At 40.3% G+C, this 24719-nt stretch overlaps 1 protein-coding gene across 1 annotated transcript in view; it reads left to right on the top strand.

Annotated features, from left to right (window-relative positions):
- TMC1 (transmembrane channel like 1) overlaps positions 1 to 24719 on the top strand; it is a 124726-nt gene that overhangs the window by 38987 nt on the left and 61020 nt on the right. The window contains exon 4 of the mRNA XM_051643289.1: positions 20413 to 20577. Coding sequence (XP_051499249.1) covers positions 20541 to 20577 — 37 coding nt within the window. The 5' untranslated portion in view covers positions 20413 to 20540. The remainder of the gene's footprint in view (positions 1 to 20412; positions 20578 to 24719) is intronic.

The raw sequence follows: 24719 nt of genomic DNA, 5'->3' as shown, positions 1-24719 counted from the left end.
AGAAAGGTCATAGAATCATAGAATGTCTTGGGTTGGCAGGGACCACTAAACATTATCTAGTCCAGTCACCCTACAATGATCAGGAACATCTCCAACTAGACCAGATTTCTCAGAGCCCCATCAAGCCTGACCTTGAATGTGTCCAGGAATGGGGCCTCCACCACCTGTCTAGGCAACCTGTTCCAGTGATCAACCACCCTCATATTAAAGAACTTTTTCCTAATGCCGAACCTAAATATACCCTTTTCTAGCTTAAAAGCATTATCCCTTATCCTTTTGTTACATGCTCCTGTGAACAGTTCTTCCCCAGCCTTCTTGTAGGCTCCTTTCATGTCAGTGAACATCCATCTGGTGCATGCTGCAGCATTATGAATCGTGGCTGCTCCAGGCTACCTTTACCATGGATGGGTGAATGTGCTTAAAGGGTATAGGGACCTTGCTTAAAACTGTACCGTTCTGCTTTCTGCTTGCAGGACTGTGTCTTGGAAGGTTTTGTGATCTGCAGTCAGAGAGTGAGTAAATTTTCTCAGACCTTGAACTGAAGAATTCAGTTGTCCCATAGGGGCTGCTTAAAGAAAGTAATCACAGGGGTTCCTTGAGTGAACTGAGAAATTCCAGTGTCTCCTGCCTCTGTCCCCGAACCGACCTGTGACAATTACAAAAAAACCCCACAAAACACTAGCTAGCTGAACACAAAAGAACGACAAAGTCTTGCTGGAGAGATGTGCAGATCAGAGCTCTGTGTCGGAGGAATTGCTTTTTGCAAGGTAAAGAAAGAAGAGAGGAACAGAAGTGAGGTGGGGCAAAAGGGTAGGAAAAGTTTTAGTCATGTGCTACAGGGTAATTGAAAAGGGGAGAGAGCCAAGACCAAGAGGAGATATAGGATGAAGCTATATTTCAGTAACATCATTTGTGTAAGGGCATTAATTTCTGCAGCATGCATAGCATGAGCACCATTATACCACAGTTAGGAGTTTTGGGATATGATACGACAGGGATGGGCGATGCTTGACTCAGCCCCGTCCAGTGAGTCTCAGCTAAAGATACCTGTTCTGCTCCTTGGAATAAACAAAACTTCAAAAAATGCTTAACTAATCCTGAGTCTCTGTACCTGTGCCAGAATCTCAGCCAGTGAGACCACCCAAGGTCAAGAGAGAGGGATGGGAACAGGAGGAGAAACGGTGGGGGACTGCAAACAGAGGCCCAATCAGCAGGACTGGTGTCCACACTCCAGCTCAGGGTGTTAGAAATGAGCACTGAAAAATCATGTTCCCAGCACACAAGAACATCATAGTGTGAAGCAGATTGCTCTAGTAATTTTTTTGGCATGTAAAAAGCCAAACTCCCCCATCACTCCTTGTAGAAGAAAACATTGTTCATTAGGCTCGGTAGATGCTGTTTTTTTCTCTTCTCTTTTTAGCAATCAGTGAAAGAAAAAAAGGCAGCAAGAGTGAACAAACAAACAAACAAACAAGACCCAGCCTTTTAATTCCCAATGGCAATATGTGACTTTTGTTCTGGGAATTGTGCTTGCTTCTGTACAGAGATCCCAAGGGTTCACATAGCCTCTGCTTCACTTCTCAGTAGTCATCTCTAACTGTAACTCGTGATGACTCACGTGTGTCCCCACAGGTTCTCACTGTTACTGCCTCAGGAAAAACTAGCCATAGTTCCTTTGTCCTTATACCATGCCATTATGTCAGTGGCATCAGTCCCATCAAAATTCTGGATTTAGAATATTTCTTCTATTGATATGTAATAATTTTGTTGATTCACTACCCAGCACACAAAATTAGCTCAAATTGAATCTTTCAAAAATAAAGCATTTGAAATTTTTTCACATATATGCGGATGGCTATTATCTAGTTCTTGCCAGTTTGACAAGCAGATAAAAAAGCTACTTAGAAAAGACTTTTTGGAAGCTTATGTTCACAAAAAGTGCAGAAAAACACCCTGCTGTGCCTGTGTTGCCACTGAGTTCTGTAGCAACTCAATGGCAGAGCTTCAGCTGGCCCAAGCGTGGCACAGCATGGGGCAGGACTTGGCAGAGGCTAGCCACATCTGATGATGTCAGGGCAATCTGGCTTGTCCTCAGGTCACAGTGCTGCAGAGGTGGTGGTTCCTCAGGCTAATAGTGGTCAGGGTGTGGAAGGGTACCAAAATAATGCTCGGACTGAGGGACAAATTAATGGAAGAGAAGTTCCCTGAGAGTAGGCTAATGCACAGAAACCATGTCAGGCTCAGGAGGAACTGAAGAAGGTGAGAGGCTGTGAGGAGGGCACTAGAAGGAAGAGTCAGAGATACCTGTCTTCTGGAGCTTGTGCTTACAGCCACTGTTGCAGGCAGGATGGACCTTTGGTCTGGCCCAGAGAATCTATTCTGATTTCTATATGTGCAAAAAGTACACAACCAATTTTGAAATAACAAGCCATTGAAAGAATGGAGCATTACTTTGAAAAATGCCCTAAGAATATTTTTGAAGATGACAAAAATGACAGAGGATCTTGATTTTCCTTATGGTTTTTAAAAATATTGCTCTCTTGCCCACTTTTATAAAATGTTTCTAAAATGTTCATATGTAAATGAAGAGTAATGACATTGCTGGGATGTCCATCAAAAATAGAGATTGGCCTATGTCATGGGCAAACCTTTTAACTCACCATTTTTTAATAGGTTTTTAGCATAAGACCTAAGTGTCTGGCCATACAGTTTTTTTAGGAAGTCCATGAGTTAGAAGGAAATAACTATACAAAATGTACCTAGAATGGTTTCCAGAAGCGGTCTCTGCCTTTGCAACATGTGTTGCCACACATTTCAGTACAAATGACTCACCATTGAGGCTGATATTGTTAGTGCTAGTACTTTCATGAGAGCTCACTGATTTAGTGTGGCACAGTGTTTGGGTGCTTAAATGAAGATATCATTGGGAACTGCCTCTGACTGACTCATTCTTTCTAACTTCAGTGGGTGTTAAGTGCCCAACTACATAAACATCCTTTGTGAATCTTGTGCATTTGAGTGAATATCTTTCTTTGTGCTCTATATTCTCTCCTCGGGATAAGCAAATATGTCTACAGGACTTTATTTGCCCTCACACATACCTGTGCTATGATAATTGCCCTTTGAAGAACCTGATAACTTTGTTTACCAAAAATTGATTTAGTTTTTAATCCAGCACAATGTTTTCTTAGCTCATGAGGCAATGAGTAACCTAGCTAGACTTGGCATCCTCTACAAGAGTGGCACAGCCCTCACGTGACAGAGCAGTGTGCTTAAAACCCGGAAGGATGACTTTGATTTTTAAATCGTAGAGCATTGTATAAACAGTAGCACATGTGAGCTTTTTATAGCTAGCACTGATCAGTATAGTTAATTGATGTAATTGGCATAATGTCACAAGGTGGTAATCAACCTGAAAAACATTTTATCATAGCTCTGCTCTTTATATCGACTCAACATAAATCAGCACAAATAATGAGAAAGCCACGACATATTTTTGAATATCTCTGGCCAGTTTTGCTATTCGTCTAACCCAGCCTCCCACGGGAGGGGGGGGCACAAATCCCCCCGTAGTGTCTGAGCCGGCAGAGTGAAGGCACGACCTTGAGAGCCCAGCAATTACAAAAACATTCCAGTGTCTTATCAACCTAGCAGAACACGCAGTTGTTAGTTGAAGAAAGCTCACTGAAATAAAAAAAGGATCAGCGAAAGAAAAACTGGCTTCATCCTGGCTCAGACCAGGACAACCTATCAAAGTCAGAGCAGAACAATGAGAAAATAAACCCTAAATCTTTAAACATCTTTCCGCTTCTACTCCCTTCTTCCTAGACTCAACTTCACTCCTGATTTCTTTACCTTCTCCCCCTCAGTGGTGCAGGGAGATGGGTAATTGGCATTGTGGTCTGTTTGTCACACATTGTCTCTGCCTCTCCTTCCTCCTCACACTCTTCCTCTGCTCCAGTGCAGGGTCTCTCCCACAGGAGACAGCCCTCCATGAACTTCTCCAGCGTGGGTCCTTCCCACAGGGTGCAGAACTTCACAAACAGACCGCTTGAATCCAGGTCCCCCATGGAGTCAGAAGTCCTGCCAGCAAACCTGCTCCAATGTGGCCTCTTCTCTCCACGATTCCACATGTCCTGCTAGGAGTCTGCTCCAGTACAGGCTCTCCACTGGGTCCCAGCGTCCTTCATCTGCTCCCACCTGCTCTAGTGTGGGGTCGTCCAGGGGCTCAAAGTGGATATCTGCTCCACTGTGGATGTCCATGGGCTGCAGGAGGACAGCCTGCCTCACTATGGTCTTCACTAGGGGCTGCAGGGGAATCTCTGCTTGGCATCTGGAGCACCTCCTCCCTCTCCCTCACTGATCTTGGTGTCTGCAGGGCTGTTCCTCTCACATATGCTCACTTCTCTCCCTTAGCTGCTGTTACTCAGCACTTTTCCCCCCTTCTTAAAATGTCATCACAGAGGTGCTACCACTGTCACTGAAGAGCTCAGGCTTGACCAGCAGTGGGTCTGTCTTGGAGCCAGCTGGAACTGGCTCTCTTGGACATGGGTCCAGCATCTTCTCACAAATGCCACCCCATAGCCCCCACACTACGAAAACCATGCCACACAAACCCAATACAAAAGGTTGGTGTAAAACAAAGTAATAGAGAAACAGTCACCAATAGTTATACTAAATCTGACCAATTCAAAGCACACCAATTAGGCTTCTCGTTGTGGAGGACCATCTCTGTTCTCTTTCCTTCAGGAAGAACTGAGGGAGGTAAACTGATCTTGTTAATTCAATAATATAGATACTGATATTTTCATTAAATATATATCCATAATATATGTACATTTTCATCTGCAGAACTGGGATTTTGTTTTTGTTTTTATTATTATTTTTTTTTGTCTTCTGTGTTATATAATTATGGCAATGAAGTTTTGAGTTTACAAAGTAAATCCAGTGAAATAATAGCATGTTAGCACAAAAGTAGTTTTTGTTTTAGTCTGGCTCAATTTAAAATCCTAGCTGTGAAAATAATCTAATACTGATATTCCTTTTTTTTTTTTTTTCTTTTTTTGTCTGTCTGTCTGTGTCCTGCCTGAGCAAATGCAGTAGGTGTTATACATAAAATTTAGCACTGTAATTTTGCAAGATTCCCCTGGTGCATTTTATGATTGAACAGGCCCTACTGTACAAATTCTTCAGATCTTTCAATAATGAAATCTATTCACATTTCATCTTATCAAAATCAATCTTTTTGGTTGAAAATATGTGATCCATGTAGTATTTTAAAAAATTGAATTATGAGAGCAAGAAGAAGGAGTGAAAACAAAAGGAGCAAAGGAGAGACCACTTTCTTATAAGATAATAAGCTCAAAAGAAGGTAAGAGAAAAAAAAAAAAAGGTTCATCATCAGTTCTAATGAAGCAAAATGGATAAGGGTAAGGAAAGACAAGGAAAAAATAATTCCCACAAAGTATTTGAGATTTGCTCACTTCATAATTAAATTACTTCTATATGTTTGAAACTGGTTTTCAGTGGAGTTATATGTCCAAAACCAGAATAGTGAAATGGTGAATTGCAACGATGCCCTGCCATCTGTGGGAACACTCCTGCAAATCTCTACCTCTGATTCGGTCACTCTTTGCAGTATGTCGTCAGGATGATCTCTCGTCACTGACCTTGACATGGTCTGTTCTTCATGTGATGTTCACCATTGGCTTTGCTGAGGATCAAACACCTCATGCTTATGCCATTTCGTAAGTAGGAACAAGATTAGTCGCTTAAACCTCTAATGGCTAATCGTTTTTGTGCATGAGACTGCTCACATGTTTCAGGGTAAGCATGTGCTTTGATGTCCACCTGAACAAGGATTTCTTCTAGCTATAAGGGGAACCTCTACTGCACTCTGCTGGCTCTAGTTGACAATGGCTCTTTGTAGCCCGTGAGAAGGTTATTACACTTTCTGAAGGTTTTATTTCATGCTCGCAGACTCTCAAAAAAACAACAACCAACCAACAAACAAACAAACAAAAACCCCAGCCATTACTGTATGTTTGAGCTAATTCCTAAAGAAGCACTGTGAAATATAAATAGAAAATGCAGAAGCAGAAATAAAAGAAGAAACAAAAGGATTACAGTATCCTCTTATTCACACTGCACCAATGTAGCCAGGCTGCAAATTCTCTGGAGGAGTAATGCTGGCTATCTCTTCCTTACTGCAACCTAGTTATCTTGGTTTCAGTAAAGCATTTGACACTGTCTCCCACAGCATCCTTGTAGGTAAGTTGATCAAGTATGGGTTTGATGATGAGGCAGTGAGGTGGATCAAGAACTGGTTAAAAGGAAGAAGTCAGAGAGTTGTAGTCAAAATGGGGCAGAATCTAGTTGGAGGCCTGTGACTAGTGGAGTCCCTCAGGGGTCGGTACTGGGACCAGTGTTGTTCAACATCTTCATCAGTGACCTGGGTGAGGGTACAGAATGTACCCTCAACAAGTTTGCTGATGACACCAAGCTAGGAGGAGTAGCTGACACACCAGAAGGCTGTGCTGCCATTCAGAGAGACCTAGACAGGCTGGAGACTTGGGCGGGGAAAAACCTGATGAAGTTCAACAAGGGCAAATGTAGAGTTTTGCATTTGGGGAAGAAAAACGCCATGTACCAGTACAGGTTGGGGGCTGACCTGCTGGAGAGCAGTGTAGGGGAAAGGGACTTGGGGGTCCTGGTGGACAGGAGGATGACCATGAGCCAGCAGTGTGCCCTTGTGGCTAAGAAGGCCAATGGCATCCTGGGGTGCATTAGAAAGCGTGTGGTTAGTAGGTCAAGAGAGGTTCTCCTCCCTCTCTATTCTGCATTGGTGAGGCCGCATCTGGAGTATTGTGTCCAGTTCTGGGCCCCTCAGTTCAAGAAGGATAGGGAACTGCTGGAAAGAGTCCAGCGCAGAGCCACAAAAATGATTAAGGGAGTGGAACATCTCCCTTATGAGGAAAGGCTGAGGGAGCTGGGTCTCCTTAGCTTGGAGAAGAGGAGACTGAGGGGTGACCTCATCAATGTTTACAAATACGTAAAGGGTGAGTGTCAAGAAGATGGAGTTAAGCTTTTTTCAGTGATGACCAGTGACAGGACAAGAAGTAATGGATGCAATTTAGAGCATAGGAGGTTAAGGTGAATATCAGAAAATTTTTTTTTACTGTAAGAGTGACAGAGCACTGGAACAGGCTGCCCAGAGAGGTTGTGGAGTCTCCTTCACTGGAGATATTCAAAGCCCGCCTGGACACCTTCCTGTGTGATGTACTCTAGGTGACCCTGCTTTGGCAGGGGGGTTGGACTAGATGATCTTTCGATGTCCTTTCCAACCCCTAGGATTCTATGATTCTCTGATTCTAGTTTCTTCTGATACAGTTTTATATTGCTAGGTGATATCTTCTGGTGGCAGATGAGGAAGCAAGAGCATGGAGAGATGAGGTGCTCTGCCTAAAGTCACCCAGTATTCAGCTATTGGATCCAACTCCCAAGCAGTAGCAGTTCCTTTTCCATGCAGCTAGGCAGAATCACTCTAAAACACCTTCAGGGGTGTGTCTAGACAAATGAAATATTGAGCAGGATTACCGCCTAGATGAGAAAAAAGAAGAAGCAGCAGTGAGCAGCAGCAAGCTGAAAAAAAATAAAAAATGCAAAACTGATAACTTAGATGCACCTAGAATTCTTCAAGTCCGGGTCCAATGTGCGTTCAAATAAAAATAAGCATCAGCACCTCATTCATATGTGCCAGACACAGTTGTTTGGAACTTAAAAGCCTAAATAGCAACATATAGAATGTTTACATATACCTTCTTGCAATTGTAGTTTTAAAAACATATTTATGGGATTACTATGAGAGCTATTCTTTTGAAAGAGAAGCTAGAACATAGTTCAATATTGTGAAACTTCAAGAATAAGTTGGTTTTGAAGACAGAATCAAAGAAAGCATTTAATGTGCTTGTTGTGGCTATTTCCCTATTTTTGAGGTGACTGACCTCATCAAGCTATAGACCAATGTTATCTCTGATTCTTCTTTTGCTATTGACATATTTAAAAAAAGTCTTTTTGGTATCCTTCACAATTCTAGCCATCTTGAACTACAGTTAATCTTTGGCCATATGTATTTTCTTTCTACAGTACTGAACAGTATCTCTGTTGTTCTGTGTCACCAGTCCTTGCTTTCAATGTCCATACACTTTCCTTTACTGCTTAAGTTCTAGAAAAAGTTCCCTGCTCAGCCCAGCTGACCTTCTGCCCTACTTGCTTGACTTCTGAGCCTTTGAAATTGCCTGCTCCTGTGCTTTTAAGAGATGGCTCTTAAAAAAGGGCCAGCATTCATGGACCCCAGTACCTTCAAAAGCAGATTCCCAAGGGACCTTCCTTACTAGCACCTTCAGACTCCCTCTGAAGTCTGCTCTCCCCATACCCAGAGTCAAAGTTTTACTGGCAGTTTTTCTTCTGTTGTCAATGATTTGAAAGTCAGCTACACTGTGGTCACTATGAGCAAGACAACCACCAACCACCAATTTGCCCATGAATAATAGAATTATAGAATGCAAGGTTGGAACAGACTTCAAGGATCATCTGGTCCAGCCTTTTTAAGTAGGAGCACAGTTTAGATGAGACAGCCCAGCACCTTATCAAGCTGTGTCTTACAAGTGTCCAGTGTTGAGGGAAGCCATCACTTCCCTCTGAACATCATTCCAATGCCTGCCTGTTCTCATAATGAAAACTTTTCTTCTCAAGTTCAATCAGGATCTCCCTAGGAGTAACTTGTACCCGTTACCACTCATCTTTTCATTTAAAATTGGAGTCTTCATCTTCTTGATATCCACTCTTTCAGTACTGGAATGTAGTGATGAGGTCTCCCCTAAGCCTTCTTTTCTCCAGGCTGAACTAACCCAACCCTCTCAGCCTCTCCTCCTATGGCAAGCTTCCCAGTCCTTTGATCGTATTTACAGCCCTTCCCTGGATCCTCTCCAGCCTGTCCAGGTTTTTTCATGTAATGGGGACCAGAACTGAATACAGTATTCCAGGGGTGTTTTGTCACATGCTGAGCAGCGTAGGATGATGACTTTTAATCCTTGCTGGTGGTGCCCTTGTTGATGAAGCCCAGCATCCTGTTGGTTTCCTTTGCCACTGCAGCAGCACACTGTTCAAGCCTGTTGAGCTTGTTGTCCACTAGGATCCCCATCTCCCTTTCTCCATGAGTTCTTCTCTGTTTATAAACAACAAATCTAGGAGGACACCTTTCCTAGTTGGCTCCTTTAGTACTTGCACCAAGAAGTTATCTTCAGCTTGCTTCAGAAATTTCCAGGTCCTGTTTGTGTCTGCCATATGATATTCCAAGTTGATGTCTAGGAAGTTAAAATCTAGTTGATCTAGTGATATCCCTTAATTCCTTGTAGAATAATTCATTGGTGTTGTCATCCTGGCTGGGTGGTTGGCAGTAGACTCCAGCAACCACATTTACTTTGATTTCTTTCCCCTTCATCCTTACCCAGAGGCTCTCCACTGTGTCATCACCAGCTGCTAGTGCCATAGGACCCACCCCATCTCTTCCACAGAGTGTCACCCCCTTCCCTCCTCACCTGCCCTGCCTGTCTCTCCCACAGAACCTGTAACTCTCCCTCACGGCACACCAGTTGCAGGGCTCATCCCACCAGCTGCTGCTTATGCCAATGATGTTGTATCTCTGGGACTGGGTGAGAGCTTGTAAGCTTCTCTTGCTTATTCCTTATGTATCTTTATACACTTTAGTAGAAAACTTCAAATGTGATGATGAGGATGGGAGTAATAGTCAGATTTGAGGGGGATGATACAGGTAAATAAATGTATGTGATTGACTATTAGAAGAAAACTGGACTTTATTTGAAAACTTTGTTTAAGAGGAGGGGACGGTGGAGGAGGAGGTGGATGGTAAGGTCAGTATATTTGAAAATACTTACTCCTGTTCAACTGCCTGTCTCTGTATTTTTGTCTGTCTTTTCTGTATCAGATTGTTGGTATATATTGTTTCTGTAAGAACAGTTTCCCAAACTGGTCAAGACTTACAGCCACATTTGGGTTATTTATTCATGTGTCTTCTGAGTATGAACCTGCTTTTCCACCCAGATGGAAGAAGAGATGGTATAAAACATATATCTCTTCTTTTCTACCTAGTTCAGATTGTTGAATGGTGCATTTTGCACACATCAGAATCCATTTGCTCTCAGAAACAACAGCCAAAAAGAGGAGCTTTGTGTGTAATATCAGAAGTCTTCAGAGCCTTTATCTCCTGTTGTTAGCTGCAGTCTCGGTGAAAAGTGTGACTACAGCCGTGGCCTTCAGGGACTCACATGCATTGCCATCTACTGGTAGCATCTGAAACTGCATCTTCTAGGAAGAGGTCTTCACGGCCTGGAGCTTCTCACGGCAAATTGTAATCCAAATAGTTTAATAACACCTCTGTCTGTCTGTCTATTTGTCTGTCTATCTTATCTATCTGTCTATCTATCTATCTATCTATCTATCTATCTATCTATCTATCTATCTATCTATCTATCTATCTATCTATCTATCTATCTATCTATCTAATCTATCTATCATCTATCTATCATCTATCTAATCTATCTGTCTAATCTATCTATCCATATAATGTATTTATCCATAGATCTACCAGCTAGAGGTATGACCTATTTTCCATCAACTCTTCCCGTGTTTATAGCTTTGCATATTTTTAAAAACTGTGACGTTTTTTGAAGATGTATGAAGTCTTTCTCCTGACATTTTTCACTAGTGTGTGAGTTAAAGAATGACAGAAGTAATATACTAATAAACTTTTTCTGCTTCTTCAGAAGTTAGGAGTATTAATTAAATCAATGAACATAATTTAGTGAAACTTCCAAGGAGTTAAGAAATACTAGGAGGAAAGGGGAAAGGGGAAAGGGGGAAGGGAGGGGAGGGGAGAGGGGGGAAACAGAAGAGAGCAGAGGAGAGGAGAGGAGAGGAGAGGAGAGGAGAGGAGAGGAGAGGAGAGGAGAGGAGAGGAGAGGAGAGGAGAGGAGAGGAGAGGAGAGGAGAGGAGAGGAGAGGAGAGGAGAGGAGAGGAGAGAGCTTGGATGTGGAATGCCAGGACTATCACTGATAATATATGTTTGGTTGTGGCATCTTAACATGCCAGTGCTGGAGTCATCACTGCTCAAGAATGCAACGTTGTGCTTTCCCCAAGGATCTTTCCTTGATAAACAATGATACAATACCACTGTGTTCAGGAACAAGGAAAAGGATATTTTTAAAAAAGATCTTGCAAAATTGCCTTTGTCTTTCAGGAACTACCAAGGCTGCCTTGCAGGTCATAATGGTATACTTTTCTGTAATTGTTCAAGTAGCTGGTGATTTGCATTTTGCCCAAGTCATAGTAATTTTAAGACAAGTTTTAGTTTCTGCTACATTTAGTGATATTTTCTCAAAGGATTTTTTATGTTGCAAATCATTCCTTCAAGGGTGTTAAACTTCATAGTTGTTTTTTTTTTTAATTATTATTATTATTTTAATTTTTTTAATAAGAATGTGAATTTATGTTTTCAAGCATGTATTTAAAGGTTTGGTTTGTGTGCCCAAGGTTGGAGCACACTAGTATTTTACTGGTTATTGCAACTTGTACACATGTGTGGTTTTTTGTGAGCCATCATATTTTGTTTTCAAAACATTTTATCTTATTTTGTCCTTGGTTTGGTCTGTGTTAATTTGATACAAGCATATTTATTTTCTTAATCAATTAAGTTGCTGGATTTGTGTCTGAAGAGACCACTGGTAGTTTAGGAAACCTGTAGCCTGCAGTTCATTTGTTAAAATTTTAAGCTCTTGTATGAGTTTGTCCAGGGTTTCCAAATGTCTTATCACTGCTCAGCAGCTGTTGAAGACATCAATAGAAAATGAGTCAATAGTTTCAAAAAGGAAGATGCATTTATGAAAGACTGGTATTTTCACTGACACTGGCATCCATCCTGGCACACGAGCTCAAAAAACTAAAGCTGTATGTGTCTGAAGGTTAAAAAATAACATCCCTCTCATATTTTCATATTCTGTAATAGCCCTGATGTAAATGGGTTATATGGGAAATTTGCCATATGAGTAGTTGAAAAGACTCTAAGTAGTATGTTTTTGGGTTTTTTGTGTTGTTTTTTTTCCCTTCATGAAAACTTTTTTTTTTTTTTTTTTTTCCATATTCTTCTAGTACTAGAGTTTCCAGTCCTGCAATAAAGACTGCTCATGTGCTTAGCTTGTTTGACCTTGACCTTCCAGGATACTCATAAGCTTCAGAAGCAGGCACTGATTAAGTGTATTGGAGGACTATGAGAAGTGTTACTAATACACTTATTCACTAGCTGAAGAATTTGTCTTTGAATTGACTACTCGTTGTACTATTCTTCCCTGGACTCCTGCCTCTGATTCGTATTGTATTAATTCAATTTTACAGGCAATGTAAACAGGGGGATCTGAATAGACTGCTTCCTCTGGCTAAAGGCACCATGCCCTCAGTTGTTCTGCAGAATTTGCCCTTTTTTACCTCAAGGTTTTGTTATTTTGCTGAAGGTTCACACTGAAGATTTTACTTTCTAACTCCTGACCATGATGGAATGTGGTTCTGGTGCTCTTTGCTCTATGTCTTCTTTGAAAAATAAAATAAATAAATAATAAAAAAGAGCAGACCTTGTTGGTTTTATAGCATTTGCCACTTGCCATGGGAGCAGACCAACCAGAGTGGGGTGCAGATGTTAGCTAGGGAATGAATATTCAGAGCTTCTTATGATTTTAATGCCTTCATGAGATACAGACAGTTCTGCTCCAAGAACATGCAAAGGTCCAAAGACATGAGCCCCTGAGGAGGACTGCAACCTTTCCACAACCTCTGACAAGTGCAGTGGTAAGCAGAGTCTTGAGCTGCCACCTGTGCCTGTGAAGTCCTTTGCAAACAGGATGCCTGAAAAATGCAATGAAGCCTTGGAGTGGGAAGTAGTCATATTATGTTCCTTGAGTGATAATGTCATTGATGACAACTTCTTAATGCAAATGGTGGATGAGCCGACTAGAAGAGGAGCGCTGCTGGATCTTGTGCTCACCAACAAGGAGGGCCTTATTGAAGCAGTGGTGGTCAATGGCAACCTTGGCTGCAGCGACCATGAGATGGTGGAGTTCAGGATCCTGTGTGGGAGGAACAGAATTTCCAGCAGGACCAGAACCCTGGACTTCTACAGAGCAAACTTCGGCCTCCTCAACCAATTGTTAAGGGAAGTCCCATGGGACAGAGTGCTAGAAGGTAAAGGGGCTCAAGATAGCTGGACAATATTCAAGGACCACTTCTTGCAAGCACAGCATCAGTGTGTCCCAATGGGTAGAAAATCTAGTAAGGGAGCTAGGAGACCAGCGTGGTTAAAAAAGGAACTGCTGGGGAAACTCAAGTGGAAGAGGAAAATCTATAGATCATGGAAGGAGGGACTGGTCACTTGGGAGGAATATAGGAATGTTGTCAGGGGATGTAGGGAGGCAACTAGGAAAGCTAAGGCCTCCTTGGAACTTAACCTTGCAAGTCGGGTTAAGGACAGTAGAAAGGGCTTTTTCAAATACATAGCCAACAAAGCTAATACCAGAGGCAATATAGGCCCACTGCTGAATGAGGTGGGTGCCCTGGTGACAGAGGATATGAAGAAGGCAGAGGTGCTGAATGCCTTCTTTGCCTCTGTCTTTACTCCTGCAGGCTTTTCCCATGAGCCCCAGATTCATATAACCCCAGAAGTAGTCAAGATAGGTGAGGACATAGTAGATGAGGATTGGGTTAGGGATCAGTTGCATAATCTGGACATCCATAAATCGATGGGTCCGGATGAAATGCATCCAAGGGTGCTGAGGGAGCTGGCGGAGGTCATTGCTAGTCCACTCTCCATCATCTTCGGTAAGTCATGGGTAACTGGAGAGGTGCCTGAGGACTGGAGGATAGCAAATGTCACTCCAGTCTACAAGAAGGGCAAGAAGGAGGACCCGGGTAACTATAGACCGGTCAGCCTCACCTCCATCCCTGGAAAGGTAATGGAACAACTTGTCCTTGGCACTATCTCTAGACATATCAAGGAGATGGGGGTCATCAAGAGCAGTCAACATGGTTTTACCAAGGGTAAGTCATGTTTGACTAACCTCATAGCCTTCTATGAGGAAATTACTAGGTGGATAGATGATGGTAGAGCGGTAGATGTGGTCTATCTTGATTTCAGTAAAGCATTTGACACCGTCTCCCACAGCATCCTTGTAGATAAGTTGATCAAGTATGGGTTTGATGATCAGGCAGTGAGGTGGATCAAGAACTGGTTGAAAGGAAGAAGTCAGAGAGTTGTAGTCAATGGGGCAGAATCTAGTTGGAGGCCTGTGACTAGTGGAGTCCCTCAGGGGTCGGTACTGGGACCGGTGTTGTTCAATATCTTCATCAACGACCTGGATGAGGGCATAGAATGTACCCTCAGCAAGTTTGCTGATGACACCAAGCTGGGAGGAGTGGCTGACACACCAGAAGGCTGTGCTGCCATTCAGAGAGACTTAGACAGGCTGGAGACTTGGGCGGGGAAAAACCTGATGAAGTTCAACAAGAGCAAGTGTAGAGTTTTGCATTTGGGGAAGAAAAACGCCATGCACCAGTACAGGTTGGGGGCTGACCTGCTGGAGAGCAGTGTAGGTGAAAGGGACCTGGGGGTCATGGTAGACAGGAGGATGACCATGAGTCAGCAGTGTGCCCTTGTGGCTAAGAAGGCCAATGGCATCCTGGGGTGTATTAGAAAGGGTGTGGTTAGTAGGTCAAGAGAGGTTCTCCTCCCCCTCTATTCTGCATTGGTGAGGCCACATCTGGAATATTGTGTCCAGTTCTGGGCCCCTCAGTTCAAGAAGGATAGGGAAGTGCTTGAAAGAGTCCAGCGCAGAGCCACAAGGATGATTAAGGGAGTGGAACATCTCCCTTATGAGGAAAGGCTGAGGGAGCTGGGTCTCTTTAGTTTGGAGAAAAGGAGACTGAGGGGGGACCTCATCAATGTTTACAAATATGTAAAGGGTGAGTGTCAAGACGATGGAGTTAAGCTTTTTTCAGTGAAGACCAGTGATAGGACAAGGGGTAATGGATACAAGTTGGAGCATAGGAGGTTTAAGATGAATATCAGGAAAAATTTTTTTTACTGTGAGAGTGACAGAGCACTGGAACAGGCTGGCCAGAGAGGTTGTGGAGTCTCCTTCTCTGGAGACATTCAAAACCCGCCTGGACGCCTTCCTGTGTGATGTACTCTAGGTGACCCTGCTCTGGCAGGGGGGTTGGACTAGATGATCTTTCGAGGTCCCTTCCAACCCCTAGGATTCTATGATTCTATGATTCTATGTCTTGTGCAAGTATTATCTAGTGTAGTAGAGCACATTAAGGCGGACACGGTATTTAGGGTGAACCGATCTGTGACTTACATGGGGCATTGATGGCTGTGGAGTTGTAAAGACTCAGGATTTTGGTGCTCCCGAGTACATCCTCCCTCAGCCAGCCTGTGCAGGCTAAAACTTCTATCCAACCCCTTTAGTGCTCCAGCTGCACTTCCCATACAAATAAATACTGCAAAACATGTAACAATTAGTGTTTGAGTTTTGCCTCATTTTAGGACAATTAACCAATAAAGGGTTGCACCAAGAAATAAATCTGGAGTTCCTCCATTGAGTGCAGCCAGAGCTAAGCAGCAAATGCAATTATCTGAGCAGGTGCTGAGAGCAGTCAGCCATAGTTGCAGTGTGTGATATCAGATGTTACTCAAGAAAGCAGCTGCATTAACAACCATTTAGTCAGCCATTTATTTTGGCTAGGATAAAGACGTGAATATGATTCTAAGTAGAATTACATGATTTCAAGTAACATTACCATTAAAGGAAATATATGTATGTCGCTTCAGATGAACTTCCCAAATGCTTGCAGTGACAAATTTTCAGAAGTGATCTAAAGTACAGAGCATATGGGTAAGGAGAAGCTCTGCTAACTATTTCCCTTTCTAATTAAAAAAAAAATAAAGATAATTTGGCAGAATTCAAATGAACATTTAGAAATTTAAAGATGTTTTTGATCTTTTCATAAAACATTCTGATTAATGATGGAGTAGGACAGATTCAGTGATCAAGAGCAATTTGTATTATTCCTATAAATCACATATACTCTATACTCACTGTAATTACTTGTGATCCACATTAATTGTCTAGAAAACTTAAAAAAATTGCTTCTTCATGAGGCTTTTAATGTTTTTTTTTTTCTCAACCTGGCGATCAGGTCTACCAGGAAAAGAGCACCAAAATATAATGAAAAATACATCCTGCTTTTCTTCTGATTTAACTTTCAGTATATCAGAGAAACTTGAAATGCAGTATTTCAGAAATATCAGAAAAGCTACAAAAGGCTTTTTAAACAATAATTGCAGCAGTCTGTTGGAATTCTTTGTAGTTTTTTTTTTTTTTAATTTAGTTGATAAGTTTTTTTTCATAAGGTGCTCAGAGACGTGTACCTGAATAAGGTTTTGTCTGCAAGTCAATTTAAGCTGTAGCTATTTACACTGTGAACACCACTGTGACATCAGAATAAGGTTACTTGTGCTTCTGTTAAATTGCATTCCCATGTAACATCTGTGTTCAAGAGCTGGACATGTTGATTTGGAAGTTAACATTCAAGAAGGATATAAGTTGGCTTTTGAAAGTTTCTTGCATTAAAATAAGCAATGTGCTTTGCACCTGATTGTGCCTACCCAGCCTTGCCAGGGTTCCGCCAGTGCCACTGTCACCAGCCAGCTCTACTTGCCCTACTGCAGGATGGTGTTCTTCAGAGAGGTTTTGACCTGTGTCTGTCCTCGGCCCCCTCCTGGTGCAACCTCCCGCTGCTGTCAGACATGACTGGCATAATCATCCACTCATCTGAGAAATAATGTGGGATAACAAGGATGGTAGGCACAGAATTTCCAGTTAATGCTGTTCAGACTCATCTGACTCATTTGGATGCAGCAGATTAGAGAAAGAGTAACATTGTTTATTACATTACATAGAAAAAGGCATTTTAACTTTCAAGCTACAGTGCCAGGACTTCAGCTGGTTTTTCTATCTCCTTCCAGAGCTGCCTGATTTTACCATGTTCATCGACAGGGCAGAGTATATATTTTATATGCCTCAAAACAAAATGGCATTTTAAAATCCTATCCTGAAAATACTCCCTTGACAGCAAATAATTTATTACCCTAAGATTTGCAGTATGTTTAGAAATGGATGGAAAATGCACCCTGAAACATGGAAAAATCAACATTGTGGGCACTTCAATGTGATAGAAAGGGTTCACAACTGATGTGCAGAAGTAACAGGAAAGGAGTTTTAGTGGTTATTTCTTTGTGAATAGGTTGTGGCACTCTAATAAATGCTGATTATAAGCAAAATTGGTGCTTGCAGATTTCCTGAGGCACTAATACTTGTACTAAACATGGTTATGTCATTGATTGTTGGTGTCATCTTTATTTGCTTGGATGGATTTATCTAGTTGGCTGTCACTTTAGCTGTATGAGGAAGGATATGTGAACCAATACTTTCCACTTCTTCCTTACATGTTTTTCCATGAGTTTCAACTGTGATAAAGGAATAATTCAGGAGGAAATTTCCATCCTCATCTTTTTTGTGCCATGCATACTTCAACACTTTGAATGTAAACGTCTCTGATGAGAAGATACAGATTTGAACAAAAAAGAAAAATGTAGTATATTTGCCAATAATAGAAATATTTGCAGTGTTCAATAAACTAATTTATGAATGAACCCAGTTCTTTGACACCTGCCTGCACTGGGGCAATTATTTATTATTTATTAAAACCACTCTGTGTTGTTCTGATTTTCTTGCTATTAAGTATTTATTAAATAAATTTTAAGGTTGTGTGGAGTTGGTTTTTTTTAATTTTTTTGGATTTGCTTTTTTTATTTTTACAGACTGATGTGCTGTAAAGAGAACCTTATGTAAATTAAAACTGTCTGTGCTCTCTATGCAGTTATTTATATCTTTGCTAGAGAAGCCGTCGGATTCCATGAAGTCAAAATGACACCATTTGTTCTCAATCTCTGCCGAGTATTGGTCTCCAAGGGTAAACAGAAACACAGGACCTAGCTCCATGCTATATTATCACTAGGGGCAAGTCTCCCTTCAAAGGTCTGCATCCTCTTTCTGAGCTTCCTGACCCTGGCTGCCCTTTCCCATGTCATGTCATAATTTGACTTCCTCTCTGTGCCTCTAGAACTGTTTGTGGGACTGTACTGTGGATGAGATCACTGCACTAAGCTGACTTAAGAAAATTATTTTTTGCTTTGATTAGTGACCCAGTCTACAGGGCAGCCCTGTGTACAGTCTTAGTGGTTACACTGCTGAGGGCAGCAAGTGGTGGAACTCATGGAAACTGTTAACTTCTGCAGCCACAAAAGCAAACCACAAAGCAAACTGTATGAGGCTTATCTATGCTGAAAGATTGCGTTATGATAAAGATATTTAACTAAATCTCATTGCTGTCTGAGTCAGGAGACCCTGAGAAACAACTAAAATGGAGTGTTCAATCCACCTATATTATAACTAATGTTCACCCAGAGACTACATTCAGACTGTATATGTGACCTTAATTATTTATATATATATATATATATATAAAAATATTCTCTGCCATTTTGGTATTCATGTAATGTCATTTTTGTTGGTAAGATTAATAAATGAGCCCTCAATATACATCCCTTTTCATACATCCAGTAAAATATTTCCCAGTGTGGCTAATAACTTCAAGTGAGGTATTCCTAACTTAAATTTCTGATTAAGACATATACACTTCCATCAAGACTGTGGTCTTGATTTCACTGCAACTGCAAAGCAATGCTTTAACTGCTTCTTCTCGCAAGTACCTGAGCATTATTAACTTGAATGCCATACTCATCATTCCTCCCAAGGTGTTCTTCTTTCTATTATTAAATTACAGAGGTCTACCAACTGATTTTTTAGAACATTATTATTCTTATTCTAAGTTATTAAAACCATGGCTTATTAGATGTGGTCTAACTGTGGATATTCAGAGATTATCTTAATGCTTTCTTGCATTTCTTTTTGGCATTCAAAGTCTTTTCCAATTGTATAAAAACACAGGAGCTAGGATGTTTTATGATGTCTAATATGAGAATGCAGTAAAGGAAATAATAATAATTCAGAAAACATGTTATATTGACAAAAGCACAGGGCATCTTATAATTGTAAATGTAGACAATCTCTTTGGGAATATTGAAACAGAGGATGTTAATATTCCAACAGAAATAGGACTAAGCACCTAGATGTGGGGTTTTTTTTGTAAATGGAATTTGAAGTCAGTCCAAACACCACCCACAAACATTGTCAACATTAAAAAAAAAGCAAACCACAGACCAACCCTGGTGGTAAAATCTGAAAATGAAAAGGTAAGGTAGCCAGTATCACTTGATAAACTTCCAGATAATCTTCCTTCAGACATCTGAATGAGAGCTCCAAGGAAAAACAAATGGTTTTCATAATTATGTGGGTAAGAAGATGTAGAAACCACTCAGGAAACATGTGAGAATGTGGAACATTCTGCAGATGATTACTCCTTTTTTCAAACTTGGTTACATTGAAATAATTCAAGATCAGGAATACAGGGGAAGCTATGAAGGAATTAGCTAGTCAAATACAGATCAAGGAGTGTATTTTATGCTGTTTTATTTGTAACATGCTGTTTTATTTGTAGCAAGTTGTTTCAAATCTTCTACTTCTGAGAATGACCTGTCTTGTTAATTAAATTTTTGCTTAATTTCACCATTAAGTATGACTAGTGGTGTAGCTACAAGGTGAATTAGGGTAAAAATGGTAAAGTTAGGATGTAATATCTGCATAAAGTCAAAAGCAAGGAGTCTTAATGGAAATGCAAGAAAGTGCAAATATAAACCAGCTGCTATATCTGCATCTGGCTCCTTTTGCTAGGGTGTTTTAAATCAGTGTCTGCCTGTTAAAACTATTATATTTAAATATGTCTAAGGTAAAAGCTGCCATTCATAACAAGAAAAAAGTCCATTTAACATCCTCTACATGCTGAACTATATACTTGTATACAGCATTAGAGTGTACCTGACTGGAAAATGTGCAATATCCTTGATCAGTAGGACATTTGAGAATTTAAACATAATCATAAATACATTGCAGGAGAATTTTTTTTAATTTTTTTTTTTCAGTGACAATAATAAAGAAGGTGAACAACTTCTTGAATTCTTTTGACCCTAGCATGCCAACCCTAAATAGTAAACTAAACATTCATGAAACATTTATCAGTTAGGAAATTAGTATCTTCTTATATTTCAGTCCGTGAAACCTCACCAGCACCATCCGTTCAGTGACAGACAGGACGATGCTGATGTGCCACACTTCATCTTGAACCACTCAGCCTTCAAACGGTAGCAGCTGGAGCAGCCCTATGAAATACAGTCACAATGCCTGAACATGAAGAGCCAACCACTGGAGGAAATGGTAATTACAGCTATAACTATGCATTTAAAACAGATATTAGTTTTCTGCATGTAGCTCAACAGTGCAAGTTTTCTTTTCTTCTTGTTCTTCTAATACAAAATCTTGTCACAATTAATTAGCTTTTGTTCAGAAATGTATTTTACTTGGCTTTTGAGAGCAGCTTTGCTCTGTGAGTTGGATAGTTGGGACATGGCAGTGTGGCTTTCCACTGTTTAGTAAATCAAAAGAGTGCAACCACAGCCCTGTCACTGGTCTTGCTCTCATACACAGTTTGTAGGGAAGATTAATAAAAACCACAAGGGTATTTTCTGGCTTCTATAGGTGGCACAAAGACAATGCCTCCTTTTCATATAGCTTTCAGTGTTTCAGATGAAATGTCGAACATTCTTCATACTAAGATTAGCAATATTTCTATACTGAGACTGCACAGTTCTGGATGTAAGACATGCTTGAGGTTGGTAACACCTAATGGCTTATTCTGGCAAACTGCAAGTCAACTCTTTGCTATGGGAAGTGCTTTCAGTTCTCCTGGGCAATACTGCCCTTTCCAAAATACGGGACTTTTTCATATGAGGGTGGTATGGCATTTCTCTCTTCGGCATAGAAGAAAATTGCCAGAGATCTTATTCTAAACTGGTTTCTGAACGAATTCATTAGGTCTTGCTAGATACCAGAGCAAGTACTATTAAATGGTACTTTCTATATTTTTAATCCAAACTTGTAATGCACAATAGTAATAAAATGGATTCTGTTTCCACAGAGAACATCAGAAGGAACTGATTAGCATTTTGGCAGAATATAATATGTAATTTCTTGTAAAAACCCATCCTTTTTTCTTTCCTTTTGTTGTCTGAGGACCTAAATACTATTTTTTTCTCCTCCAGTTTTTTTCTACAAATTTCTTTACTGACCAATTTAATTTTTAAGCAGTACATTCTCATGGAGCTCATTTTAACATGAGAGAAGCACATAATTTAATACAGCAAAGGCAAAATACTTACCATCTTCAGCAGAACTTTAATCGGAATAACAAACAAAATAAACATGACCACAGAATATAAACATTTCTGTAAGCAATTCTAATGAACAAATTCTTAGAATACCAAGGTTCTTAGTTTGCTATAGTCATCTGCCTTCTACTTGCAGATATCTGACTGAATTGACTTGTCTTCTGATTAGTGGGTCCTGCAAGGCTGTCAGATCTCTAGTCTTGTACAGGTCAAAGGACTACCTAGTTAGGTCTTTGTCTGGCACAGGTAGGGAAATATGAGTGTATCCACAGAAGGTGTAAGGAGCAGTGGCCTGGAAACTGTTATCCATGCTTTCCTGAAGATGGGGAAATACTGAGGGATTTTTCATGGAATTATTTTGCTCCTCTGCTTTCTGTCAGTTTTATTGTAGCAAAATCAGGTTTGGCCTGAAATTATTGCACGGGGATTGTTCAGTAAACAATTATCCCTGAAAGAGGACTTCGTTTAAGAGAAATTTTCTTCTGTTTGTGCCTGACCTGCAACCTGAGAGACAACACACAGACCTTGTGTTGTGTAAATACAGTCCTGAAGGAAAATGGAAAGAGCAGAGTGTAATCAGATGATATGCCCAGTGCCAGGCACAGTCCCAACTTGATCTATGCAAGCTCAGACTTGGTTGTTTTAGTAGAACATTTGTAGTTTTTCTTATCAGTGGAAAATAAATGAGGAATTTATGGATGTGGATTGACTGATTTCCTTTTTTTCCCAGTGGTCCTCACCTGTAAATTTCAAATGCTGACTGGGTAAATTCTCTTTTCTGGCAATCTGTAGAGAGAGAAAGCTTATTGCCTTTCAGACAACTTGTGGAAACTATTTGGGTGTAGAAGTCTACAAAACACAGCATATCCATTAAGACTAATAATCTTCCAAGACGCTAGTGGCTTTATGACATTGCATAAATATTCTGCCTAGTTAGTATTTACAACCTCGTCAATTCAGAATAATAAGCACAGTATTTGCTAGTGTGGATGTACTGAGGAGGAGTTGTTATTTTACTTCATATATTCATAGCCATTGTTGGACAGTATATTTTCTGGGGTTGTGATTTTTATCTTAGCCCGCTGGAAGAAAAAATTGCAACACAAACTGGGAAAAACGTAGAAGAAAAATCAAACACCCTCTCAAATACTGTGTCTTCTGGTTGATCTATAAATGCATTTTTTATTTGTAATTTCTATGTTTCAAGTCCCCTTCTCCTGTGCCCAAGGCGGACCAAGATGTTTTCCTCAAAATTTGGAAATACATTAAGAGTATGGCGTTTATAGTATTAAGATCTCAAATCTTGGGTGTTGGAGTCTACATCAATTTACTCTTGCCATAGACTTTCAGTGAGATCTTGGTATATAATTTTTGGAGTTTTTCACAGCTGTTATTTCTAGTAATATTTATCCTCATAGAAGAGTTGTGAGACACTCTCATATTTATATGATCAGACACAATAGTATGGAAATGTATGTAAATATGTAGAATTGAATATTATACAACTCTTCCTATTCTTTTTAACTGATACGTTACATACTTTTGTATTCTAATGTGATCTTGCATTGTTAACATTTCTACACGTTGGGCACCCAGTTTGTTAGGTATCTAGTTTGATGTCTTTCCAGCACTGAAAAAAATGCAGCATGGTTCAGTCCAGAGGGAGACACAATAATTGCATGCAAGACTCTATCTGCATATGAGACAATTCATTAGCTTGGCAATTAATTAAGAAAGTAGAAATTTATATTGTAAGACATGCAAAAGTCCTATAGAATTTTTTAAATTATGTATTACTTTACATACGTACCACTGAATTGTTTTGATGGCACCAGCATGCAGAATTGCTTAGCAGCAGACAGTTTTACAGAGTAGTAATGTGAGCAGTATATTGCAACAATGTGCCATATTTTATGGGGTAACTCCAAGAATCATTGTCCCACTTACAGTGAAAGATCAAATAAACTTTGTCAGTATAAAACAATTTAAAAAAAAAACAACCCAAAACATGAAATCAGAGTAGTACCCTCTGATAAGTGAGCTGTACAAACAGCATGGGAAAATAAGGATGTAACAGCTCCCACAATAGGCTAAATGGCCAACTTGTATAGCAATCACTCCTACAGTTTTATGCATTTTTTATGTCCTTAATTTCCTCACCAGTAACATTTTGAGCTCTTGCCTGAGGTACCTGATGTTCTGTCTTCACCGCAGTGTCTGACTTGCAGGTTAGTCTGAGCCCATGTTCAGGACACCCTCCTTTAGTCTTGTTGGCTCATTTGCGTCTATAGTCTAAAACATAAATAAGACTTCAAGTAAAATGATAGCTTACTCAGATTACGCTTTCCCTGCCCTTAGTCTAGAAAGATGAGAAAGTTTCCTGTAAACTACTGTGGAAAAAAAATCAGAAAGTGATTGGGTTTCCTAGAACATAAGGAGTTATGGTCTATAACTCCAAATAAACTTCATTATATTAGTGTTATTTGGGCAGGATGATGCACTCTGGAAGATGAAACATCTGAGGTTTCACTCGAGGTAGGTGACACAAAGCCTAATAACCTTATATTAGCCCTATGAATATTAATATTGTAAAGAAATTAGGTCCTATCAACCCTTTTCTGGAACTACAAGTAATTCTAGACAGGGCTTTAGTCAGGCTTAGTTGAATTTAGTGGGGGATTCTCTGAACTTTTGATAAATGAGATCACAAGAAGATCCATTTAAAAAAGCAGAAGACAAGTTTGTAGACCTAATAGGATCCCACATAGTGTTGATTTTGTTCCTGCATCAAAGGTTATATGTTTTTCAATGTTAACATACCAGAGCATCAAAAATGCTCCTGAGCTTTCCTACAGGATAGTAAAGTGCCTGAGGAATGCACTCTATTGTTTCTTTATGTTGTGGCTTAAAAAAGAACATTTAGTTTTAGTGCTAGACTGCATTTAGATTTAGTGTTACCACAAAATGTATTTTGTGTATCATTGAAATGCATCTCCAATAATTCAGCAGGACGGGGCTTTCCACAAGTGGCTGAAGTGCCGAGTTATGAGGTGCATAGCCTCTTGCTTTTCTCTTTGAAAAGTGTGAGAGAGTTAATTACCTGAAATAGCTTACTAAGAATAACAACAACAA

This window comes from Apus apus, chromosome Z (assembly GCF_020740795.1).
Source record: "Apus apus isolate bApuApu2 chromosome Z, bApuApu2.pri.cur, whole genome shotgun sequence".
Lineage (NCBI taxonomy): Eukaryota > Metazoa > Chordata > Aves > Apodiformes > Apodidae > Apus > Apus apus.
The sequence above is the reverse complement of the archived record's forward strand: the minus strand, read 5'-3'. Positions and strand labels throughout refer to the sequence as shown.